Source organism: Salvelinus fontinalis, chromosome 6 (assembly GCF_029448725.1).
Source record: "Salvelinus fontinalis isolate EN_2023a chromosome 6, ASM2944872v1, whole genome shotgun sequence".
Taxonomy (NCBI): Eukaryota; Metazoa; Chordata; class Actinopteri; order Salmoniformes; family Salmonidae; genus Salvelinus; species Salvelinus fontinalis.
The window spans coordinates 27,047,025-27,068,044 of NC_074670.1; the positions used below are offsets into that span (position 1 = coordinate 27,047,025).

A 21,020-nucleotide genomic window follows, 5' to 3' on the forward strand; every position below is an offset into this window, starting at 1 on the left:
CACTTTACACTTTAACGTCTTGAAATATTACATTTTATTGACAAAACAACTCTCTGTACAATGTTGCATTGAATATCGTCACTAAAGCAGCATACAGTATAGCCAGTCTATGTCATTTGTAATAATCTATTGCATATAGGCTCCATCTTCCATTGCCTAGCCCTAGTGTTTATAGAAAACATATAAATGAACATAGAAACATCAACATTTATGGCATATCATGGACAGAAGAACCTTACCCTGAAATATTGCTCTGATGTATTTATTTTCCCATTGTTTATTATAACAATAACACAAACATAAATAGCAGAGGTGTCATGCCCAAAGGGGTCACAGGGGCACATGCCCCCCTCAGATTTGTCCTGTTTAAAGATATTTACATTATATACAGTATATACAGTGCCTTCAGATGGTATTCACACTCAACTTTTTCCACATTTTGTTTTGTTACAAAGTGGGATTCAAATTGATTTCATTGTCATTTTTTGGTTAATGATATACACAAAATACCATGTTATGTCAGTGGAAGAAAAAGTATATATATTTTGTATTAATGGAAAATAAAACACTATTATATCTTGATTAGATAAGTATTAAACTCCCTGAGTCAATACATGTTAGAATCCCCTTTGGCAGTGATTACAGCTGGGAGTCTTTCTGGGAAAGCCTCTAAGAGATTTGCACACCTGGATTGTGCAATATTTGCTCAATATTCTTTAAAAAATGTGTCAAGCTCTGTCAAGTTGGTTATTGATCACTGCTAGACTGCGATGTTCAAGTCTTGCCATAGATTTTCAAGGTGATGATTTAAGTCAAAACTGTAACTAAGCCACTCAGGAACATTCAATGATGTCTTGGTAAGCAACTCCAGTGCATAATTGGCCTTGTGTTTTAGATTATTGCCCTGTAGAAATTTAAATTTGTCTCCCAGTGTCTGTTGGAAAGCAGACTGAACCAGGTTTTCCTCAAGGATTTTGCCTGTGCTTAGTTCTATTCCGTTTCTTTTTATACTAAAAAAACTCCCTAGTTATTTCCAAACAATAACATGATACAGCTACTTTAGTGCAAACAGGATGCATGTTTTGGAATATTTGTTATTCTGTACAGACTTCCTTCTTTTCACTCTGTAATTTATGTTACTATTGCGGAGTAACGATGTTGTTGATCCATCCTCAGTTATCTCCTATCACAGCCATTAAACTCTGTTATTGTTTTAAAGTCACCATTGGCCTCATGGTGAAATCCAAGAGTGGTTTCCTTCCTCTCCGGCAACTGATTTAGGAAGGATGCCTGTATCTTTGTAGTGACTGGGTGTATTGATACATCATCTAATGTGTACAATTAATAACTGCACAATGCTCAATGTCAGTTTTTTTTACCCTTCTACCAATATGTGCCCTTCTTTGCAAAACACAGAAAATCCTACCTGGTCTTTGTAGTTGAATCTGTGCTTGAAATTCACTGCTCGACTTAGGGACCTTACAGAAAATTGTATGTGTGAGGTACAGAGATGGAGTAGTCATGTTAAACAGTATTATTGTATACAGAGCGAGTCCAGGCAACTTATTATGTGACTTGTTAATTAAGCACATTTTTACTTCTCAACTTATTTAGGCTTGCCATAACAAAAAGATTGCATACTTATTGACTCAAGACAGCTTTTAATTTTTTATTAATTCGTTAACATTTCTAAAAACACAATTCCACTTTGATATTATGGGGTATTCTGTGTAGATCAGTGACACACAATCTGAATTTAATAAAACAATTCAATACTACTAGCAACCTAGCAATTTTATGTTGGCTTTAGCTATCCCAGATAGGTTGAGGCAATCAATCAAGTTAGAGTAGCTAGCTTGTCTAACTATCATCTTCGCTGACATGCCTGCTGGCAAGATCGGTAGACTTTAGAAAAGCAAGCAATAACTAAATGTACTGAATAAGACTCACATTCCTTTCAATATTTTACCCATATTTTAGCAGAGATGCAGAGAAGCATATTTAGTTTCTTTAAAGAATAACCACTAATCAGGAGGATACAGACAGCTCAAAAGGTATGCTTAGATATGCAGAAAAACAAAAGTGTTTAACATAGAATTAAGCATAATGATTATGGCTTTAGATGGCAAGACAAATATGTGTAATGTGTTTGAAAAATTCCAAATTCTCCAACTAATGAACAGGACCCAAGTTCCCCTCCTGACCACCCCCAAGCCATCCTCACATACTTTGTGCCCCTCATATTTTTGGAGTACATGACCCCCCTGATAAATAGTACAGATATTCAAAAATTACAACATTATAAAGAACATTAATTAAACAAAAGTGAAGGCATTCATTCATTACTGTATTTCATCCATATGCTCTGTTCCAATGTAGAAGCGTAGTGACGTTGGCGCGTGTTTTACGCACGCATAACATAGCGTAGCCACATAGCATGCTCTGCACTGCCTCATGTCATTATGGGAATGCGATACTGTTACACTGCAGATATTGATTGATTTTATTGATATGTGTTAGGACTTATAGTGAAAGGCGACATTTAGCCTTGCATTAATCCCTTATGCATACTTCAACTTTAGGTAGCTAGAAGGAATGGTTTAAAATGTAAAATGCTCAAATCATATGCTCTTATAAGAGGCCTAATTTGTCGAATAGTATGCACCGGTATTTAGGTTAGCGTTTCCCTTGTAGCCCATGCAATGGTCTACCTGTGTGCAAACAAACCCCCATCAACAAGGGCGTCTATCTTTCGCAACGTCCATGTTTGTGTAGGCCTACATGTAAATATTTACGCATTCAAACCGCCGTCAGACAACTAAAATATGAAGCTTACTACCACCATGGCTATTGGCTACTGTTAAGATAAATGGCCAGTTATTTTCTGTTATTGGTGCTTATTCCGCTCACAAATGTGCTCTATTCTAGCCAGACAGCTGCAGCTGTTCTCGTGAACAAACGCGACAGGCGCGCGCCAGCAGCTGACATCTCCAGTCCTGCGCTGAAGCCTGTCTCCATATTCTGAATGCACCTAGTGTCTCATTTTTATTCGATTAAATATAATTTAACATTGTTTACGAATACATGATTCATTTTAAATAGCATATCTGTGCTGTAGTGCCGAGATTCGTTCTGGGCAGGTGTTTAGGCGTTTGTTATTCAAGGTTTTAAAATGAAGACCACGTTTTACGCTATATTTTGATACTGAAGGTTGGGATTGATCTGCTTTTGCTTTGGGCAGTTGATGACTGGTTTGGGGGCTTATTGTTTTAGGACAAAGATCATCTCAAGTCTGGACTCGCAGGAAACCAAATACTGGCATTTGTTTTTCATACCACTTCTACTTTGGAAATACTGTGAAATAAGACAAGGTTTTAGTGTTTGGTTTTAAAACATTGGAAATGTTGAAAGCATACTCATGTCATGTCTTGATGATGCCTACTGTCAGATCCTGAAATATAGCTGCTTATTCAGGTAGGCTATATCAAATTTGGTTCAGTCCAGTCTTAAACTGCTACGCTATGTTTTGTTCATTTTATGATAAGTTTATTTTAAAAACATCATGTTATCTTGTTTCAGGACCATGCTCTCAACGGTAGGCTAGTATAGGCTAGTGCTGAATAAAATATTATAATAAAGTGGTAGGTGTACATTGTAGACTATATGGTAAATATTCAGTTTGAGACGATACACCATTGATATATGACATCTTAAAATATTTTAAATAAATATTTTATTTAAATATATACATATAGTTTTGAACAAGATTGAAGTCCTTACCTTATGCACTGCAATGTGTCCTGTCAATTAGTGAGCTTACCTGTTGGGCTTCAAAGCACGGACGCCAAAATTGGCATTTGTCATCCGCCACCCCTTAAAATGATGATTTGTTTAGTAATATATGAAGAAAAACATTCATAAAAATTACATTTTAAACTTCAGGAGCTTAATTACCTTCTCATTGTGTGAGTGGAAAGCTCCTTGTCCCAGTGGATACATCTCTGCACTTTTGGAGAGGGACACTTGGAGACAATGCTCTCTTTTTGCTTGATTGCATCATATTCACACCATAATATTTTCCTCTGCATTCAAATGGTCTGTTTCAATAAAACGGGGTCTCTGTGTGTCCAAAATACCCCCTAGCAATGATTTTGGGCCACTCTAAGAGGCCCCAAGGCATGGTGTATCCACAAAAACCCAGTGTAAACTCTCTGAGAGCTCATTTGTGCAGCAAGTGACAATTGCTTCTCAGTACTGGCTGTATGACTGGTGGATGGGCCATATGATGTGAAAGCCATTGGGGGGGAGGACAGAGGGAGTTAGGGGAGGGTTATTTGCTATAGGGCCAGTGGCATACCGTTTGAAAGGGACATGTTGGTGCCTGTGGGACTATGTACCCAAATAGGCCCTTACTGAGCATCTGGGGACTTCTGTATTTTACAGTAATGGTTGAGTCCAAAATGAGCACCCCTACACATTCAACTTACATGGAAGTGCCCCTTTTGCAGGGATTTCTGGGAAGAAGAAGGAGGCTATCGAGGTTGGGACTTTGGAGAGAGAGAGGTATAGAGAGAGGCCCTTTGTAAAGGTAAGAAAAGCTATGTTCCACTATGGTTAGGGTGCCATTGGATGAATATGGGGTATATTGAGACTCTAATCTCAAAATATATCCAGAAAAATTGAGGTTTTCAGGTGCTAGGTGGTGTCTGTATAATGTTATAGAGAAGGGAGGGTCAGGCCATTATGCTGTGCATAAACAAGGAAATATGGAAGCACGGCTAGGGGGAGCCATAGCTGGGAAAGGAAGGGAGCTTGCTGGCTCTATGCTACTGCAGAGGAGATGTTGGTTGGATTTAGTACTCACAAAGTCAGTAAAACTCCGGAAGAAACTGTATTGTTGTCTATTGTGTTAATTAGTCAGTTATTGTCAGATTTATATTGGTCTCAGGGCTGTTGTCCAAAGGGAAGTGCCCAAACTGCCTCACAGGCTGTGCTCTGTAAAGAAAGATGGGAAGCTGTCATGATTGAACAATAAGAGACAGAAAATTATTCAAATAAAGAGGAAACATGCAAATGGTAAACTTTGTAAAGATTTTAGTGTGAGATAACATGTAGAATTTTGTTAGCTTGCTCTGCTATGTGCTTTTTTAGAGAGCTGTAAAGATGGCCGCTCCACTGTAGGGAGAGTGGTGAGAGTAACTGCCCACTTCCTGATTGAAGCACCATCGCAACAGCTTTGTTTGCATTCATGCTCAGGCAAAATGTGTTGTTTGAATACAAATTACCAGCTTTAACTTAGAATTAAGTTAATTATTTTGGAAATAATGGTGGTATTTGAGGCTACAGGACATGGGCCTAGACTAACTGCTTCAAACAGGGAGTGCTGCAATGTTCTGAATCTCTGAAGGCTCAGCTATACAGTAGCACAGTGGTGATCGGTTAACCAGAAAGGGAGACGTTAGTTTAACTGCCGTGGGGCCTGGTCAGCTCTTTCCCTGAAATAACATATTAGGTTGACAGCCCATATACATCAACTTTTCCATGCATACACTTTTATACTGTGTAGAAACAGTTTACTATGGGATGGGTAGAATTGAAACCACCAGTTATAAAGCATTCAATTGGGAGGAACAGTTAAGCACAGGCTTCATTTGCACAAAGGGTTAAATTACATTGCCGCTTGCTTGCATTTCTGTGATGATGATAGACAGAGTATTAATGTGAAAATGTCTGTAATAGTGTTTTATGTTTCTTAATTTACTTAATTCTTTGCTGCTTTTGTAGTTTTAGAAGTAAAAAAAAATGGCCCCCGGGTTAAAGAAAACAATTAACCCTTTCATGACCTACTTTTCAAAGCCGTATTGGGTTGAGTCAGGGGTGATGGGTAACAAATTCTTTCTCGGATGCGGTGTTATCTGTAAAGGGAAAGACACCAAAAGAGAAATAATTACCCAAATGAATTAGAAATTGTATCCATAGATATATTTCAGATCTCAGAAAGTGACATATGTTGTCTCACCGGTGTGGTAAGGGGCACCGGAAGCCAGATCATATTCTCATGAAAACTGGGCTTTTAATCAGATTTCTTTAAGCTGCTATCTCCCCATTTGCTTCTTTTCAAGTGCCTTCTTTCCCCCATATGAATTTAAATAGCATCCTATCCAAACCCACTAACTAATATTTGCCTGAATGTAAAGGGTTAAAACGTGCTCTGGAGAGACATTGCTACGCAGTCCATATAGTTGGTGCTGAAAACTGACTGAGTTTTTTCCCCCATAAAAATATGTACATTTACTGCCCCCTCTGGTAGATTCAGGCACAAGAGTGAGTGGGAACAAAGACAAACAGGCAACCTGGGTATTCCTCACACTATGGTGTGCAGTGCCTCAATTCTTGATAAACCCTTGTCTCCGCCTGTACATGTGGGTGAACGTCTGCCAGAACCCATGTACATTTAGCCACTGTTGTAATCCCACAACTGGGGTGCATGTTTTTAGTGGCTGTGGTCTCAGCAGGCATTCCTATCCTGTCATTTGCACTCAATGAGGTGAGAGACTAAAAGAGAGATTATGAGCAGGCTCTCACTTTGACACCGCTCTCAGTCTGATATCTGTCAAATTCAACTCGTGACTTTGGTACATTAAGGCTGTGCTTTTTCAAAAACACCTTAGACTACAATTACGTGTTTCTGTAACATATTTGAACATGAGCACAAGTACCACTGTGAAGAATGAGAAATCACTTCTCAGACATTAATCCTCAACTCATATAAGTTAATTTAGCCTCTGAATTCCTCCACTAGAACACGGTGAAATGATCTAACTTCATGTACAGTAATGTCTTTGATGTAGTACTATAGTTATGTCAACCATCCTGCCCTAAAACAGGTTTCTCTTCCACCAATATTGAGCTCAGTCTGTCTTCTCTGCTTCTCTGTATGACTCAGTGTCCCACCCAGTGGCTGTTAGCGCACTAACTACCACTCGAAGGGCAAGATTTCCTCATTTAGCCTGCTAGCGTTGCTATCGCAGCTACACTGGAGCTATCAGTCTCTTCCATAGAGGCACATTCAACTCGGCCTGGTGCTGAAGTGCTGAACAGAGGGCTGCTATGCTTAAAGAGAAAATTGTTAACTCCTTCACTGCCAAATGCCACTGCTACTCCAGATTTTAGACTTCTGTTTTGGTTTGTAGCTACTGTATGTTCTACTGCAGCAGTAGCCATGTGATCCAGCAAAAAGTGGTTTGAAGAGTAGCCCCCCCCCCCCCCCATATTATTTTGGCTACATCTCTTCTGTGCGCTCCTTAGAAACAGCTGACAATGGGAGTCAGTTGCACGACAGCTGTGTGACTGTTGTTAGTAGCTGTAAAACAGAAACGCAACCATGAACACCCTCATCTCAGTAGGTCTTTGTGTGCATCATGTGGCATCATATAAGAACTTTCAAGATCATGTCCATGTAAACCCACACCTGAAGAAAAACACAGCTAAAAACAAAAAACAACATATTTTGTATTTGTATTTCAAACATGTGGAAGAGATGACCCAGCATTTTACCTTAAAGCCACCTCAGTTTCAGTCGCAGTGATCTAGGTACACCTTTGGAAACAACTGCCACTCTTTGAAAAGGTCCATCACTCTCACTCATGCAGGTTAAATTAGCACTGTGAAATTATTTCACTTCATGTAAAGTAGTGTCTTTGATGTAGTACACAACAGTTTAAGCAACTGTGTTGCCATAGTACAGGTTTCTCTTCCACCAAGATTAAGCTCAGTCTGTTGTCGTCTCTGCTTCTCTGTATGACTCGGTCCTGCCCAGTGTCTGTTAGCTTCCATTGGTTCTGACCACCACTTCTACTTCCACATTCCACCTACTAGCACTGATATCACGGCTACTCTGGAGCGATCATTCTTTTCCATAGAGGCACATTCAAAGCAGCGTGGTGCTGAAGTGTTGAACGGGGGGCTGCTATGCTAACAGAGATAGCTGTTAACTCCTTCACTGACAAATACAATGTCCTTGTGTAGTAGGCAATGTGATCCCCTGTTAAAAACTGCATGAAAGGCTGTAGAGAGAAATGCTGTCTAATCTCATCTAGAAATTGAAAGAACACTATTAGCTGTGCACAGATGCAGTCATATTTTCCCCAAATCTTGATGGATGTTGTCTTTTCTTTAGGCGTCACATCGATCAGAGCACGAAGTCGCAGTCCAGGAGCTTGTCAAACCCTCCAACGTAAGCAATTACAATTCCTCCACTCACTTGTCAACGGCTACAAATACTTCTTTACAAATTTTACTCAGATCATTTTACTTAGATATTTTACTCACATGGATAATACAAAGGCTCTGTCTGACACTTCTTAATATAGCCTACATACTCCGCTTTGATTACAGCTTTCACTATTTTACCTACATTTCTGTCAAATAATAAGTGTGTTTTATGGAAACTTATTTTGTTTGTTGCTACAATTCTGGGTGTCAGTTGCTCGATAGCTGTGGTACGGTTGAGGGCAGCTGTGAACACCCTCATTCCAGTAGCTTTTTGTGTGCAGTTGTATCATCTGGCATCGTATAGTGTATTGTATGTAGTACACTACAGTATAAGTCAACCGTGCTGGCCCACAACAGGTTTCTCTTTCACCAAAACTGAGCTCAGATATTCTACCTGCTTCTCTGTATGACTGTGTCCCGCCCAGTGGCTGTTAGCGTCCATTGCTTCTAACTACCACTCAAAAGGTATGACTTCCTCACTGGAGCGACCAGTCCCCTCCATAAAGGCACATTCACATCGGTCTTGTGCTGAAATACTGAAAGGAGGGCTGCTATGCTAATGTAACGGAGGTAAGAAAGTGACATAAGCTTATTCCACACAACTAGCTTAAATGTCGCCAATGGTGCTATCGTATCGGATCATTTTATATAGAGCAACTGGTTAGGAAGTTGTCAATGAGGGCGGTCACGTGTGGCGGTCACGTGTGTTTGCGATTAGACCACCACTGGTTTGAGCCCAGTAAGGGGACGCAGGGACAGTGGAGGAAGCAAAGCTGTTAGCGGCACACTGATTTAGCTTTCACTAACAGAGATGGCGATTAACACCTTCACTGCTGTCCAATATCATCTGGAAATTGAAGGGACACTATAGGCATCTGAGTCACAGACCAGGAGCTAGCCATTACAATTCATCCACTCACCTGTCAACAGATACAAATACAGAATTTTAAAGATACAACATTTTACTTAGATATTTTATTCACAACAATGATACAAAGGCTCTGACACTTCTTAATGTAGCCTACATATCACCTCCACTTTGATTAAAGCGGTCACAATTTTACATATATTTCTGTTTTACGTAACTTTACTGCAATGTGTACAGTTTTATTTTAGCTGTTGCTATAGCTCTGTGCACCCCTTAGCTGACAATGGGTATCAGTTGCACGACAGCTGTGGTACTGGCGTTAGTATAATGGATGTCACGCTTCTTGCTTAGCGAGTACCACTTCCTCCTGATTCGGCTCACACAGAGGCTCAAACCCAGGACCTCTTGTTTTCTAGCACATGTGACCGCCCTCCCGAAGCGTCTTACCAGTCACGCCACACAAAAAGCTAGCTATATGGTGGCACAAAGTGGGGAGACTCCAGGGTGAGGAGTAAGTTTTACATATCTCCAAGTGCTACATTAGAAGCTGTCTCGAAACAGCAACCATGGACACCCTCATCTCAGTAGATCTTTGTGTGTGCAGTTGCATCATAACTTTCTAGATAATTTCCATGTAAACCTTCTGAAGACACAGCCAAAGAAAACCACAAAATATTTCAAAAATCTTTTAGCACTTTGTCATTGTCACTCCTCATTCCTCTAGTTCCATTCACATTAATGAAAGATTTCCATGGAAGTTGGCATCACTCAACACTGCAGCCGTGGGATAGTGAACCAATCAAAAGTGGATTGAAGAGTAGCCTTTTCCCCGTAACCCAATCAGCATTGTGTATGCATGAGCCACTCCTACACCCTGCCCTTACATGGCACGGAGGACTGGCCAAGGTCTTACAGATGGATGTAAAGGCTGCTAGTTCAGAGACAACAGAGCCACAATACCAAGACCACTACAACTATTACTACTACCACTACAGAACCACAATTACCAAGAGTACTACTACAGAACCAGGAGGGGAACAGCTTCCGACTTGACTCAGGTAAGATTCGATTACTAATCATAATTTTAGATTAAATCAATGGACATTGAATTTATCTAGCACAATAACATGTTTTTTTTGGTCACAATTTCAGATTGAATAATTCTAGTTGTAGATCGCACTGATATCAAAAGACGTAATCCCTTCCAATGATTACATAAAAAATGGTACATTCCTCAATGGGGCGGTAGGGTTGCCTAGTGGTTAGAGTGTTGGACTAGTAATCGAAAGGTTGCAAGTTCAAATCCCCGAGCTGACAAGGTACAAATCTGTTGTTCTGCTCCTGAACAGGCAGTTAACCCAGTGTTCCTAGGCCATCATTGAAAATAAGAATTTGTTCTTAACTGACTTGCCTAGTTAAAAAATACTCTGAGAAGACTATTTAACTAACATTTCCATCTAATGTGTGACATACATGGTATTTTAAACTCCAGTTTCAGAACTGGACAGCAACCATTGGCTGCAGCAGAATACTTTTAATGTTCTGTTTGTTAAAAATAAGGGGCATAATGTTGTGTCCCAATGTTGTAGAGAGTCAGCCGATGTTCAAAGAGCAGACTGTAATCTGTTCTTCAGGTGTATGACAATATTCTATTATTATTCAGCTAAATTCCAGATGCAGTTGCAGAATGTGCGTACACACTAAAAAGTTTGTCAAAGATTCACGAGGCTGCTTTGTGAATATTCTGAATAAAAGTCAAAGCAAATCACCCCACATGATTGAAATGCAATAAAGTTGGCACTACTTGCAGACATGAGCGATGTAAATACTAAAATACTCTCTTCTCTCTCTAGGACGACAGTGAAGTCGTATGTGTAGCAGCAGCTATGAACAAGGAGACAGTGGTCATAATCCTACAAGCCATGGAGAAAGTCTGCTCCTTCTCCGCCACCATCAACCCACTCTTCGACATAGTCACTGCAGTGGTGAAGGTGACAAAGAACCTGGTCGCCAAAGACCTCACCCAAGACCTGGACACCCAACAATTGGGCCACATCCACGCCAAGCTGGAAAGCATCTCCAAGACAAACCAGCAGATTCTGAAGCAGATTCACCTGAACGAGGTCAATGAGAAGTACAGCAAGTATGAGGAGTATATCAAGCACCAGTACACCGCCCTCAACACCATGGTGGAACAGTTCAAAAACCACCCTGAGGGAAGAGAGCGCTACATGAAAGATTTCCAGGAAGTCTATGAGAGAGACAAGGATACCCTTGCTCTAGACACATACTACAGCAGTGTCGTAAAAGAGAATAAAACTTTTGAACAAAGGGGTTTGCTGGAGGTGTACCTAGAGCACTACAAGCAAAACCGAGACGTCATGGAGAAAAAGTGTTCCCAACTGTCTAATGTCTTTCGCATGGGCCTGATGACACTAATGGCATATACGGTGGTCACAGAGGATGATGAGGTTGAAGTCAGGGAGAAATGGGCCCCCAGGGTGAAGAAAATTCAGGCCAAGATGGATGAGGCGCTGGCCCAGTGTGAGGGGAACTGATCCTCATCCACTCCCAGGGTCGGGTGTCCATATGAGGGCTTTAAAGGGATACTTTGGGATTTTGGCAATGAGGCCCTTTATCTACTTCACCAGAGTCAGATGAACTCATGGGTATCATTTTTATGTCTGTGTCCAGTATGAAGGAAGTTAGAGGTAGTTTTGTGAGTCACTGCTAACTAGCATTAGCGCAATGACTGGAAGTTTATGGGTATCTGCGAGTCATCTAACTCTGGGGAAGTAGATAAAGGGCCTCACTGGCAACATCCAGAAGTATCCCTGTAAGGTTAAAAGCTGTTTGGAGTCTAGACCTCTTCCCTCAATTTAAAAAGAAAAGTAATCTCCTTTTGGGTGGTGGGCGATATTCTTTGTCAATGAATGGAATGGATTAAATCTAGATTGTATAATATTTTGCTATGATCAGTGTTGCACTTCAGCCCTCATGTTTTCTATTTACCACTGCCGACTGTCATTTATTTTCAGAAATGAGTCTGAATGCATACTTTATGGTAACCTTCGATTAAGTGTACTTTTGCTTCTTGACTTTTTCTAAATAAATGCTTTTTTGCACTTGTTATTAATTGTTATTAATTTTATGCTCTTACATGGAGTTATGTAATCACCAATGGTGATAAAATATAGTCCACTTTATTAGGTTCAAAACACTTACACAGAGAATGTTACAAAGCGTACAACATACTGATGAAGTTGATTTTCAACCGTGTTGGCTAGTGTTCATTTCAAACTATTTACAGAACTTCAGTGAGTGTTTAATTTAACTAGGCAAGTCGGTTAAGAACACATTATTTTTTACAATTACGACCTACCGGGGAATTTCCTTGTTCAGGGGCAGAACAACAGATTTATTTTACCTTGTCAGCTTTGGGATTTGATCCAGCAACCTTTCGGTTACTGGCCCAACACTCTAACCACTAGGCTACCTGCCGCCTCTAAAAAAAGCTAACATTAACTCTGTGTAGTGTGGAACAATAGATACTTTTTTGTCTTAAATGTAACACTTAGAGTTTAAAACATTGACTTTTCTTTTTTTAAGAACTTGTCAATAGATTGCTCTACTCTCTCTCTTTCTCCTAGACTCCTGTCTCTCAATCAGAAGCTACCATCCTCCCCAACCCTTTCAAGCCCTACCTGGTTTTGACTTCTGTGTCGTGACCCCCTGCTTGCCATCATGTCGGAGATGGAGATCGTGGAGGACCGGGCCAAGCTGAAACAGGGCCTGGTGAAGGTGCTGCAGTGTGTGGCCACCATCTCATCTGCTGCGGCTGTGGTCAACCCCATTTTTGGCGTGGCCGGCTCTCTAATCCGAGTGGTGCTGCACCACGTGGATGATGAGGACATCCAGACACTGAAGCGCGAGTTTGGCTCAGTCAACCGTGCCCTGGACCAGCTGTCCCAGCAGAACCGCGGCGCCCTGCTACAGATCAAGAAGGAGACGCTGGACGGTCAGTACTGCCGTGTGGAGGAAAACCTGCGCAACCAGTTCCGCAAGTTCATGGAGATGGTGGAGGCACGGCCCGAGCACTGTGAGCGCAAGAAGGACGACTTCGAGAAGAGCTACTCCAACGACCTAGGCGACCAGAACCTGCACACACTCTACGAGGGTGTGGTGGGCAAGCCCAAGCTGTTCAGCCGGCCCATCCTGGAGGTGTACCTGAAGCACTCGCAGGGCGACCGCCGCACCATGGAGAACCTGTGCACGCGCCTCACATACCTCTTCTGCATCGGCCTGATCGCCCTCATGGGTTACGCCGCTGTCATCGGAGACGACGAGGAGGGCATCAGCGACGAGTGGACCGAGAAGATGGAGCACGTGCAGGAGAGGATGCAGGAGGCCCTCCGGAAATGCAAGTGAAGAAGAGGAGGAGAAGGAGGTGTAGAGGCTGCTACTTATCCTCCATATGTAGGACTCTCTCCACATTCCCTCTAGGAACCCCCCCCCCCCCCCCATCACTTTTCTCCTTACTCCAGGACAGCTGTGTATACAACGTCTCTATTTATTCAACCAGTTAATTGACTATCAATGTGGATCATAGGAGGTTGGTGGCACCTTAACTGGGGAGGACGGGCCCGTGGTAATGACTGGAGCAGAATTAGTGGAATGGTATCCAATACATCAAACACAGTTTCCAGGTGTTTGCCATTCCATATGCTCAGTTCTGGCCATTATAATGAGCCCTTCTCCCCTCATCAGCCTCATGTGATGTGAATTCATTATTCTTTAATGATCACATGGCTATTCACTGTTGGTATCTATGAGTTAGAGGTAAGTAAATTGAATGAAAACAGTTAGTTATTTGCCTCATCCACAGCAGTAGTCAATGAACAGACCTATATAATACGTGCATGTTGATATGGAAACCTGCATACACAGCGGTCTGACGATCAACATTTGGACTGGCTCTCAATTAGATTTAATTATGCCATTCCTATCTTCTAAAGAGTAAGATGGAGTGGTTTTAATGTCTGACAATATTCAGCACTTTTGAAAAATGTGTTCTCGCTGGTATTTGCTGGTGATTTAGAGGGAGACACAGAGAACAGGCTCATTCTGTTGCATGAATGTAAGATTCACCATAATGGGTATCAATTTGAACAGATATATACTCCATGCAATTCTAATAGTGCCACTGATGCAACCTAGCACTTTCAGTAAAAAAAAAAACATTACCTATACTGTGGACACTATTAACATAGCATGCCAATTGCCTAAATACAAAAACAATTGACTTTACAGTGGGTTAACTGGTATTACTTTACTTATTACTGTAGGTCCTTTGTAACTATATATCTGCAGCTAAATTAACTGTTATTTAGCATTTAATTGGAAATAGCATTAAAAAAACGATTGCTAAATAATGCACTGTAAAATCTAACTTAACCAAAATCTAACTTAGAACAAATATCCAAAGTTATCTAAGAATGTATTTTTGGCGGGGATCCTATAGTTAACCCCCCACACACACAACACTAGCATTATGTTGCTTCCATAATTATTCAACAAAAACACTCGACTGTCTGTCAAAGCGCTTTGGCCCGGAAAATGAAGTCAGTGGAATGATAATCATACTGTAACTAACACTAAACACTTGTAGCCTGTTTTAATTTACTACCAAAACCGGCCTACTATACTGTCCAAAAACACTACTGTTTCTTTTTCAACCATGTTGTTTGGTGTTTGTTTGTTTTCATGAACACACTACATTATGGTGGGTGTGATGTAAGCCAACCAAGTGCAGTGACTACACTAAACTATACGTGAACGTGACAACTAATCGCACAACAATACAAAAGGTCAAAGTATACATTAGCTTTAAGTTCTTCCTCTCTTATTGGTTCTCTTGTATCTCGGATAAATTAAGTATTAGCAAAAAAAATGTGTTTGTTTTTACCAAGGGTGCGTTCATAAATTCACTCTGGCCATCTACTATGATTTCAGAGCAGTCTGAGTGTGTCAGAGCGCAGAATAACTGATTAATTTTCGAACACGCAACACCCGTTGAATATGACCGGTGTCAATAAACATCTGCAAAGAAAACGTATTTAAATTGTTGCCAGCAGCACAGTTAGTCACCAAAACTCTAGACAACACGAGTGAGGTGTTCTCTCATTTGTGTCTTGAAGTAGCTAGCAAGCTAGCCAACTTTAGCCAGTTAGCTTAGGTGCTTGACTGCCGTTGTGAGGTCAGAACGCTCAGATCAACCCTACTCCCCGGCCAGAGCGTCCATTGTGCCCTCTAAACGCTCCAAGAGCGAAACGCTCTGAATATACAAACGGAGAATCTGACAACACTCAAAATGTATGAAGGCCCAGAGCGCGCAAATTACGAACACACCCTAAATAATTAAATTTATGGGGAATTATCTTTCCTCTGTGACCCCCTTTCTTTTTACTTAATCTATTATATTATTTTCATATTTTGAAGCAATTTACACCAAAAGTAATGTAAGAGATTAAAAAAAATACTCAAATACATTATGGGGATGTTTTGTATATGTTTTCGGGATTTTATATATCTTAATTTTCCATAGTAGTTTTTATTTTGATAGGAATTCTCTCATGACTGACCGACAGTGTCTCTTCTTACACTGTGGTCCATGTTCCGTGTCCCCTTACTGTGTCTTTGCCTAAGAAAGGGTTCGCAAAGTTATGTTTTCTGTTCTTTACTTCATTTGTTCTTTGTGCTCTAAAGGACTGCAGTTTGATTTGATCTCTTCTGTGCTATTAACCCCTCTACTCAGATTTCCAGTGTTACTGATGCCATGTCTATACTCACACAGATCCAAGAGAGCTCTCCATATCTATGTTTCATAACCCTATATTCAATGGAATGGCTATTCTGTGGTACCAGTCCCTGTCTTTCATTTTGTTTCAACCGAGATGTATGGCTGTTAAATAGTTATAATTCTGTATTGTTAAAATTAATAGATGGGAATATATTTACCACTTTAGGGCTTTCTGAAAATATATGCTCCTCATCTAAACTTCATAGCCTATTTTTTGTTATGTTCTTTGTTGGCTGGTTGTACTATGCAGCACTATCAATAAAGACTGAATGTAAAATATCACTTGTATTAGATTGATTTTATGCATTCAAATATCTTGAGGCATTCACAATAGTATTATCATTTTAACTTGGTTTTTCTCAAAATGATGATGAGGGGCAATACATACAGTCAGGTCCATGATTTTTGGCACCCTTGATAAAAAAGTCTATACAATAAATAATACAATTTAATAAAGGCTCAGTGTAGTTACCGTGGCAAAGGGAGGCTGCTAGAGTATTGAAAACAGGTGCAAAAATATATCATTTTTAACCCTATCTTTTGAGACTTGTTAAACAAAATCTCGTTCTCTGAGCAATTGTATTAGTATAAAAGAATAATTGACAAATGTTTTTGAGCATGCAATATAGTCTACACCCTCTTCAATTTTGCTGCCTTAAAATTTTAACTAAAAAGGGATTACATTTTTTTTTTAAATCTACAGATCTACACAACCTACTCCACATTTTCAAAGTGAAAGAAGGTTATAGAAATGTTTCTATACAAATACAAAATAAACTGAAATATCATAATTGGATAAGTCTCCACCCCGCTTAGTTAATACTTGGTGGAATCACCTTTGTCAGCCATTACAGCTGTGAATCATCTGGAATAAGATTCCATCAAATTTGTATAACTCTTAGGGCAACATATATCCATTGTTTTTATCAAAATTGCTCAAGCTCATTACATTTGGTTGGGAATCATTGATGGACATCAATATTCAAATATTGTCTCTGATTTTCATGCAAATTTAAGTCAGGACTGAAACTAGACCACTCAGGTACAACTCTTGGAAAGCCATTCTGGTGTGTCTTTGGCATTAAAATGTGTGTAATTGTCTCACTGAAAAATAAAACCCTATCCCAGGGTTAGGTTTTCAGAAAATTGAGGCAGGGTTTTCTCGAACTTTTTACCTTGGTTTTGCTCCATTAATATTTATTTTGATCCTGACATACTCACCAGTCCCTGCCGATGACAAGCATAACCACAATGTAATGCTGCCACCACAATGTAGTTTTGAATTTTGGCCAAAAAGTTGATATTTTCTGTTTTTGTCTTGCAGTATTACTTAACGGCCTTGTTGCAAACAGAATGGATGATTTGGAGTGGATTTTTTTAACACAGGCTTCTTTTTCCCCCTTTGTCATACACGCCAGTAATATGGAGTGACTGCAATGTTGTTGATCCCTTTGTATTTTAAAATATTGTAGTGGCAGCATCATGTTATGGGTATGGTTGTCACCGGCAGAGACTGGGGAGTTTGTTAGGATCAAAATAATTCCCCTCAGTCTTTTGAAAACCCTGGGATTTATTTTCTGTAGGACAATTACACACATTTTAATGCAAAATACACATGATCCAATTATGATATTTCTGTATTATTATTATTATTTAAAAATGTTTTTGTATAACTTTCTTTCACTTGGAAAATGTGGAGTAGATTATGTAGATCTCTAGTGAAAAAAGTTAAAGGGAGGGTAGACTTTCTATAGGCACAGTAGCTCAGTATTTGTATTACTTATTTTATACAGTCTTTTTTGCTCATTTTTCATGATGACATCTATTTTGTGAAGTGCACCAGTCCCTCCTTCAGCAAAGCACCGGCACAACATGATGCTGCCACCGCTGTGCTTCACGGTTGGGATGGTGTTCTTTGGGTTGCAAGCCTCCCCCTTTTTCCTCCAAACATAACGATGGTCATTATGGTCAAACCATTCTATTTTTGTTTTATTTTTTTAATTATTAAAAAAAAAACTTTTTTATGGCAGTTTTGGAGCAGTGGCTTTTTCCAGCTGAGCAGTCTTTCGGTTATGTCGATATAGGACTCGTTTTACTGTGGATATAGATACTTTTGTACCTGTTTCATCCAGCATCTTCACAAGGTCCTTTGCTGTTGTTCTGGGATTGATTTGCACTTTTCACACCAAAGTACGTTCATCTCTAGGAGACGGAACGCGTCTCCTTCCTGAGCGGTATGATGGCTGCGTGGTCCCATGGTGTTTATACTTGCGTACTATTTTTTGTACAGATGAACGTGGTACCTTCAGGCATTTGGAAACTGCTCCCAAGGATGAACCAGACTTGTGGAGGTCTACATTTCTTTTTGAGGTCTTGGCTGATTTTTTTTTTTTTTTTCCCCATGATGTCAAGCAAAGAGGCACTGAGTTTGAAGGTAGGCCTTGAAATACATCCACAGGTACACCTCTAGTTGACTCAAATGATGTCAATTAGCCTATAAGAAGTTTCTAAAGCCATGATATTTTCTGGAATTTTCCAAGCTGTTTAAAAGCACAGTCAACTTAGTGTATATATACTTCTGACCCACTGCAATTGTGATACAGTGAATTATAAGTGACATAATCTGTCTGTAAACAATTGTTGGAAAAAAATGACTTGTGTCATGCACAAAGTAGATGTCCTAACCGACTTGCCAAAACTATAATTTGTTAACAAGATATTTGTGGAGTGGTTGAAAAACAAGTTTTAATGACTCCAACCTAAGTGTATGTATACTTCTGACTTCAACTGTATGTTCCTAGGCCGTCATTGAAAATAAGAATTTGTTCATAACTGATTTGCCTATTTAAATAAAGGTCAAATTAAAATAAATGTATAGGGTCCTTTTGGGATTGGCCCATGTGTTGCAAAAAGCCAATCGGGTAGTGACTGTAGTACATGGCTCTCCATCCCTGTTCCTGGAGAGCTACATACCTGCAGGTTTTCACTCCAACCCTAATCTAGCACACCTGATTCTAATAATTAGCTAGTTGATAAGTTACAACTGGGGTTTGAGTGAAAACCTACAGGAGGGTAGCTCTCCAGGAACAGGGTAGGAGATCCCTGCTGTAATATAATTTCATACCTCTAGGTGTCAGAATAGACTTGGAATCCTGATAACTAAACATTTGGTAACACTGCTACTGTAGGCACCAACACACATGCCATATAAGTGAATTTAATACCTAATGATAAAGTGCATTTTAATATTTGCTATTAGCTGTCATAACTCATAAGTAGTTATAACATCGTTATAATAAATCATTATAATGTATTAGTGAATGACATTTTCTTGTTGCCAGCAGATGCTTTTGCGTGAAGATGCTTGTTTCCAGGTAGAACCTATTTGGGTTTCATGTAGAACCCTTTCTACAGAGGATTCTACATGGAACCCAAAAGGGTTCTCCTATGGGGACAGCCAAATAACCCTTTTTTCTAAGAGTGTACTGTATATTTCCACCAGAGGGCCTGGTGTATACCAAACTGTATTACAAAGTCAATGTATAGGCCTATGGGCCGTTTTGATAAGCGTCATGGTGGGTCTAAATGAAAAATACATTAATTTGGGAAAATATGTTACTATGAGAGTAAGCTTACTTAAAAGTCTGCTTTCGTTTTAGGCCACTGCACTGTTAAAGAAGAGACATCTAGACAGCGCACACAGATATGAGCTACTCCTCTGTGGTATGTCCCCATGTCAGCCAGAAAAACAGGTTTCCCCCCACACTCCCCTCCCCTGAGTCGGTTGACCAAAACTGAGATGTATTAAGACAAGTAGGCCAATTGTCTGAGACAGAAGATATTGTCTTACCTGCATAACTTCACGACTTGTCGGATTCCCTTGTTTCATGTGCAGTTGGCCGATATGTGCAGCTCCCACACCTTTATGCATCAGTCAGAAGTCGTCGTTTGAGACTGGCCGCTGCATGCTTTAAAGACACCGAAAAATAGGATATATGTTTTATTAAATGGCAATTAAATGCCGTTAAATTCAATTGTGTTATGTCATCCGTTTCATAACATATCAATGAATAGAAAGTTATAATTGTGAATTAACCAAATCTATATGCAGATTATAATGATTTATAAATAATGATTTGCGTAATGGTTTCTGATCATGCCGGAATGGGGAGAGGCGAGGCGCGCTCGCGCACCAATTCTATGGCGCGCACAGAGAGAGAGAGAGAGAGAGAGGGAGAGAGAGAAAATAAAACTGATGCAATTAATTGTTTTAGACACTAGGGAGTTGTTTCAATTCATTGTAAAAAAAACTGTAAAAATTGACCAATTTCATTAATGTAATTGAACTGTCATATAAGCCTATACAATATTAGAGGCACAATATGGCACAATATTAATATGATTATGAGGTCAAAAAGCTTCAAACAGTCATGAACATTCTCAAATTGTATACAACACTTCATTAATTGGATTTCAATAAGAAAACTCCTGAATACAATGTTGGTTAAACAAAAAAGATTAGCTTAGAAAATATTTGATCTGCTATAGGTAGTACATAAAAGCTTTCCCTGTAGGGAGATGCGCTCGGTAAAAGGTATCGACGTCTCACCCATCGATCGATGTCTTAACTGCTAAAACATGTCACACTATCACACATGTCTCACTATCACACATTTATACAAAAGTGTTGTACATACCGAATTGTTTTAACCATTTCAGAATAGACAATGTGTGCACATCCCGCACCCATTTTCAAGAGCTGGTTGTTTCACGCAAAGTGCGCAATAGTCTCTTCCAAGATCTTCAGCCAAACGCCTGTACCTGAGAATCAGTGAAAATTACAGTCAGTCACAGTCACATCTATCTTACCCTCTCTCATAAGAGCTTACCAAAATCATATAAATGTAAGCACTGGCGGTTAAGACAGGGGAGAGGGAATCCAAAGATATTCCACCGCATAGTGTGCGCTCCTCTCTCTATCTCCCCCCCCCCCTCTCTATCTCCCCCCTCTCTCTCTTT

At 39.9% G+C, this 21,020-nt stretch overlaps 2 protein-coding genes and 1 long non-coding RNA gene across 6 annotated transcripts in view; 2 read left to right on the forward strand and 1 right to left on the reverse strand.

The window, feature by feature from the left end:
* Positions 1 to 17: 17 nt before the first annotated feature.
* LOC129857508 (uncharacterized) overlaps positions 18 to 21,020 on the reverse strand; it is a 28,347-nt gene continuing 7,344 nt past the window's right edge. The window contains exons 1-5 of one of the 3 annotated variants that reach the window (XR_008759912.1): positions 20,891 to 21,008; positions 20,699 to 20,822; positions 19,852 to 19,969; positions 5,848 to 5,915; positions 18 to 4,995 (exon numbers count right to left, since the gene is read on the reverse strand). This is a non-coding gene — a long non-coding RNA (uncharacterized LOC129857508). Of the gene's footprint in view, positions 4,996 to 5,847; positions 5,916 to 19,851; positions 19,970 to 20,698; positions 21,009 to 21,020 lie in introns of those variants that run through there. The other 2 variants (XR_008759911.1, XR_008759910.1) reach the window with 2 other exon arrangements.
* Positions 4,498 to 16,280, forward strand: rpz (rapunzel). Of its 2 annotated transcripts, XM_055925831.1 has the most exons (3): positions 4,498 to 4,588; positions 8,180 to 8,236; positions 12,793 to 16,280. In XM_055925831.1, the coding sequence occupies exon 3, from the start codon at positions 12,887 to 12,889 to the stop codon at positions 13,568 to 13,570; it is 684 nt and encodes a 227-aa protein (XP_055781806.1). In that variant the 5' UTR covers positions 4,498 to 4,588; positions 8,180 to 8,236; positions 12,793 to 12,886; the 3' UTR covers positions 13,571 to 16,280. The 2 variants fall into 2 exon arrangements, with proteins under 2 accessions (XP_055781806.1, XP_055781807.1); XM_055925832.1 differs by lacking the exons at positions 4,498 to 4,588; positions 8,180 to 8,236 and adding an exon at positions 8,870 to 10,200.
* Positions 10,207 to 12,278, forward strand: LOC129857507 (uncharacterized). The gene has a single exon (XM_055925833.1). The coding sequence runs from the start codon at positions 11,029 to 11,031 to the stop codon at positions 11,698 to 11,700; it is 672 nt and encodes a 223-aa protein (XP_055781808.1). The 5' UTR covers positions 10,207 to 11,028; the 3' UTR covers positions 11,701 to 12,278.